Raw genomic sequence first — 4,827 nt, 5'->3', positions numbered from 1 at the left:
ATAAATTGGGCAAACTGAGGCCAGAGGAGGACTTGCCAAAGTCACCCACTGGAGCACAGCCTGGTGGTCCCAAAGCCTGGACAGACACGCTGGTGGTACCCTCCCGAGGAAGAGGGGTGACCAACCACCCACAGCAAGCAAGCTGACGGCGTGTTAGGGGCTCTGCTTCCTTGGGTCGTGACTACCCAACCAGCAGGGCCCATGAGCCCTCATCCTAGGCGGAGAGGAGAGTACCTGGTGCACCGTGGGTGCATGCCTGGCGGACTGGCTGTTCAGGAACAGAGCGGTTGGATGGAGCTAGTTCCGCCGAAGACTCCAGTTCTCCGTGATCTCTCCCTCCCAACCGGAAGAATGCGGAGAAAGCATTTTTAAAGTGTCCCTTTTTAAAAAGAATAGCTTTTCTTTTTAAATCTCTCTAGGGTTCAGGATTGCACCTCATCCCCACTTCCCTGGGAACTGACTACGGGGAGAGAATTGTGGGATAGATAGAGAAAAGCACTCCTCACTCCTGAAGTCCCTAGCTATCCCCCTGGGGACCCCGGGCCGCTGGGGCTTCGGAGAGCGGGGTTAGGGCTGCGGGCCCCCTGGATTGAGCGCGGAGGTGGAACAGGTCCGCGTTTCAAGGAAGGCCGCGTGCTCGGTGAATTTCAATCAGACGAGCCGCAGGAATTACGAGAAACATTGCTTATTGCGCTATTATTACCCCCCTTCTCTCCACCCCCCAGAAGCCAATTAAATTCACCCCTGAATCTCGGCTAAGAAAAAACTTCTAAAAGGATCAAAGCCAGAGGTGCTTATCCAGGCCCAGACTCTTGCCCCAGGCCCTTGGCTGCCACCCGCTTCCTGGCGCCCGACCTCCCCGCTGCTGAAGCGACTGGGTCATACTTCCAGACTTAAAACGAAGTCGTTTATTTCAATTTTGCTTTCACATTATGTTCCGATACAATCAAAACTCCTGGACGAACCTCTTAAATGAAAGTCCTGCATTGAGCGCAATCACAGGTCCTGGGCGCCCGGGTAATACGGCGGGCGGACTCGGGATTCAGAGGCGGTGCTATAAAACATTCGCTGCTTCGGGAACCGTGGGGCGGACAGTGGGGAAATCCAGGGGCAGAGGCGTGGGAGTCGTGCCGGCTCCTCCAATTGGGATTCTTCCTGATGCATTTGGACTTTGGAAAATCCAAACTTCGCTTCCAGGCCGGTAGTGGAGCCGGGCCTAACAAGATTTCGGCCAAAGCAGGGAGCACAGGCGAACGCGGGGCTGGCTCTAGGCCTGGCGCAAAAAGGAGCGCAGGCCGGCTTCGCAATGATGCGCTCGAGCCCCGGCCTTTCCCGGGTTGCGTTCTCACCAAGGGTTGCGTTTTCACCAAGTCGACTTCCCGCGCCTCTGAGCCTCGCCCTTCCACAGCCCGCCCCCAAACCTCGCAGCTGGGAAAGATGCGGAGTTTAGAAAGCTGTTCCAGAAAAATAAAAGTCCCACTTCAACCTTATTGGGTTAAAGCAAAATTAAATCTTGGCTATTCACACGTATGTTACAGAGGATGGGGAAGCGTCCGGAAGAACCTCCTGGCATTTAGTGGAGCCACAGAACACGAGGGCATTGACAAGCACCAAGACATCAAGCAGCCTTAGATTTCACGATCACTCCGAATAGGACATAGAAATACGGAAATACAGCCAGTTTCCACTGGGAAGAGTTCTTTGAATACAAATGATATATATTTATATATATTTTTGAACCAGTCACCCCTAAGGTGAGTCCTTTCTCTGCTAACAAGCAGCGGAGGACACAAAGTATCTTCAGCTAATTAAATCTTGAGCGGTGTTTTAAGAGCAATACTTGCCAAATTAAAACTACCTCCCCCATTCAAAACAAAACAAAACAAAAACCTTATCCCCTCTCCAAACTAAAAAGAGGGGAGGGGCATATTAGATTTCAGCAGGTGGAAAGATTCAGAGGGGTCTGAGGAGGAACATATTTCACATTATACAGTGAAATACAAAGTTTCTTTTGTATAAATTGTAGAGAATAGGAACATGGGGGTAGAAACAATGACAAGGCAGTCTTTCTTGATTACTTCAACCGGAATGGGGGAGACGAGTTTATTTTTGGAAATGGGAGTGCGCAGAGCTAAGCGGAATTTACTTCTCCTAATGAGGAAACGGACAGAGTAGTCCGACCACCCGCGCGCACCTTTTACCCGGATACAGCTGGGGAACACGTAGGAAGTTTCAAGTCGTGCCGCTTTCTCGTCCTCTAAATTTCAGCCTCTTTCTCATTCCCCCTCCTGCCTTCCTCCTGCCTTCGCCCTCTCCCTGCCTCCATTCCGGTGGCGATGAGCCAGTCAGAGGGGAAACACCAGGAATCCGGAGAAGGTCGAGTACTTCCAGCCCCCCATCAAGTTCCCCCGCTCCAGCTTGAGGTATGCTCGGTCGCCTTTCTCCATCTGGATTAGAACTCCATTGCTGGCGGCCTCCCGGGTCACGTCCTGGTCACCAGCAAAGGCTGAAATCACCGGCCACCCGTTTAACATGAGGCTCACCTGGGAAAGAGAAAGGCCTGCTTCAGAGGAGCAACCTAGGCGGGTACCTAAGCGGCGGTAAAGACGCGAACCTTTGCCACCTGGCTAGCAGCCATAAAGGCCTGGGAACATGGTGGAAAGGGGTGGGGGTAGAAAAAGGAGCTTTGCCGCTTACTGCTGAGGGTCCAATGGGGCGAAAGACAGCCAAACTGGGTAACAGGAAGGGCCTGCCCCCCAAAAGAGAGTCACTTTCATTCCTTGAGCGCGCCAAGCAAGTCCCGACTGCGCTCTTTTATCCAGTTTAATGAACCCGTAGACAGTTCAGGTGCCCTGATACTTTTACCCCTCCCCCCCTCTCCCCCCCCCCCCCCCCCCCCCCCCCCCCCGTCAAAGAGAAACTCAGGCAACTGGAGTTTCCGGAGAACAAACAAAACAAACAAAAACCCTGGTTCCTCCTGGTCCTAGCTGCCTGGAACTGTGGAGACGGAGTGGAGAAGCTGGGCGAAGGTTCTGGCTTATGAGAAATTTCACCAGCGCTGCACTCTGTGCTTCATCCCCAAACCCGGCTCAATTCCTATCCCAGATCCAGCCGTGCCACCACTGCCTGCTTTTGCCCTTGCCGTGGCATCAGCAGCCAAAGGCCCAACGCCCTCTCCCCAGCCGTGCATCCTGCCTTCTGTATCTGCCCAAAGGAAAGCTGGACACCTTCGGGAACCTGGAAAGCCGCTGAGTGCCGGCTGGAGCGCGGCTGGAGCCCAGAGGGAGTAGCACTACACCCCCTCCCTTCTTTCTCCACCCTTCAACCGCCTGGGCTCAGGCGCTGGTGGTTCAAAAACCCAGAGTCGGTCCCCAGAGGGATGCCAGGAGCCCCCCTGAGCTTGGTGCTGAAGGCACGCGCACAGGAGTCCAGGCTTCCCAGCTGGGACAGGGGATGGGGACATTGTCTGTGGTGCTGAAGGCGAGGGTCGCAGAAATCTGCTGGGAAGAGGGAACTGTCTCTGATGCTAACCAGCAACCGCTATGGGAAATCCCTGCAGTCCCGTCGAAAAGGGGGAGAACCTCTTTGGAGGGGCCCAGAAGGTGAAGGCAGGAAACTCTGTGTGGGAAGGGGACTAGGTTCCAAGAGCCAGCGAAAGAAGCAAGAAACAGTTGAAGCCACAGAACTGTGAGGCCCTGCTACTCGTCCAACCAAGCAACCCCAGGTACATGCAGCTGCCCCTTCTATCGCCCACCCCAATACGGCCCGCTCACTCCTGCGGCTAATAGCCCCCTACGGAGCCGGGGCCCGACCCTGAGGCGGTGGCTGACCTGAATGGTCTGTCTGTTGTAGACTTTAACCACGTGGAAGTTAAAACTGTAGATCCCTTTGCGCGGGGCGATGAAAGTGCTGCGTTCTGAATCAAAGTTGTTCCCGATGTTCACTAGTACCTATAAAGAGACAGGAACGAAGGGAGTAGGCAAGAGTCAGTCCCGAACTCCTGTCCCCGAGCCTCTGCAGAGCCGTGGAGTGGATCGAATATCAACCTTCCACCTCTCCCCCGCCCCGCAAACCAATCTGCATGGAGCACTCACCTGGTCAAAGTAGATGATCATAGTGCGATTACTCATCTCGGACGGCTCGTGGTTGGTGCTTCTGATGGCAGAGAAAGCCACCTTGGCGCTGCCAGAGCGTACAGAGATGCCCAGAGCTGTGCCCGTGGGATCGGACGTGGGGTTGGAGTCGCACACCACCAGGCACTTGCCTTCCAGCACGATGGGCTCCGTCTCATTCTGCCCGCGGGCCGAGCCCGCCAGCCACGCCGCCCCCAGCAGCAGCAGCTCCACGACGCCCAGCATCGCGACGCCGGCGCCCACCCCGCCCCCCACCCCGGGGGCTGCTTGCGCCAGCCGCCCCCCCCGCCCCAGCCCCACTCCGAAGCCCCCTCCTCAGCTCCGTTCGAAGCTTCGCAGACGCCGCTCCGGACACTACTGCTCTTCCTCGCACTCCCAGGCAAGCGTGCCCCCCGCGCGTTGCTCCCGGAGCCCCGCCCGGACCTCAGGGGTGCCGCGGCTGCCCAGCCGTACTTGGATGCATAGCCGCTGCCGCTCGGTCCCCGCTGCTTCCGCCGCCTCCAGCTCGCACCCGCCGCTGCCGCCGCCGCCGCCGCTCTGAATTATTGATGCAGCCGGCGCTGCAGCCGGAGCCGGCGGAGAGCGCGCGCCGGGCACAAAGGCGCGGACCGCCGCCTGGCCCCGCCCCCGCTGCCTCCTAGCCCGCCTCCCTCCACAGCTCCGCCCCCGCACCGGCCTAGGCTCCGCCCCCCAA

The 4,827-nt window shown here is 57.1% G+C and overlaps 1 protein-coding gene across 1 annotated transcript; it reads right to left on the bottom strand.

Annotated features, from left to right (window-relative positions):
• Positions 1-893: 893 nt before the first annotated feature.
• Positions 894-4,364, bottom strand: CBLN1 (cerebellin 1 precursor). Its single transcript, XM_036106325.2, has 3 exons — positions 4,095-4,364; positions 3,831-3,950; positions 894-2,543 (listed from the first exon to the last, which is right to left on the bottom strand). The coding sequence occupies exons 1-3, from the start codon at positions 4,356-4,358 to the stop codon at positions 2,346-2,348; spliced, it is 582 nt and encodes a 193-aa protein (XP_035962218.1). The 5' UTR covers positions 4,359-4,364; the 3' UTR covers positions 894-2,345.
• Positions 4,365-4,827: the final 463 nt, after the last annotated feature.

This window comes from Halichoerus grypus, chromosome 15 (genome assembly GCF_964656455.1).
Source record: "Halichoerus grypus chromosome 15, mHalGry1.hap1.1, whole genome shotgun sequence".
Taxonomy (NCBI): Eukaryota; Metazoa; Chordata; class Mammalia; order Carnivora; family Phocidae; genus Halichoerus; species Halichoerus grypus.
This window is presented reverse-complemented; position numbering and strand designations above follow the sequence as displayed.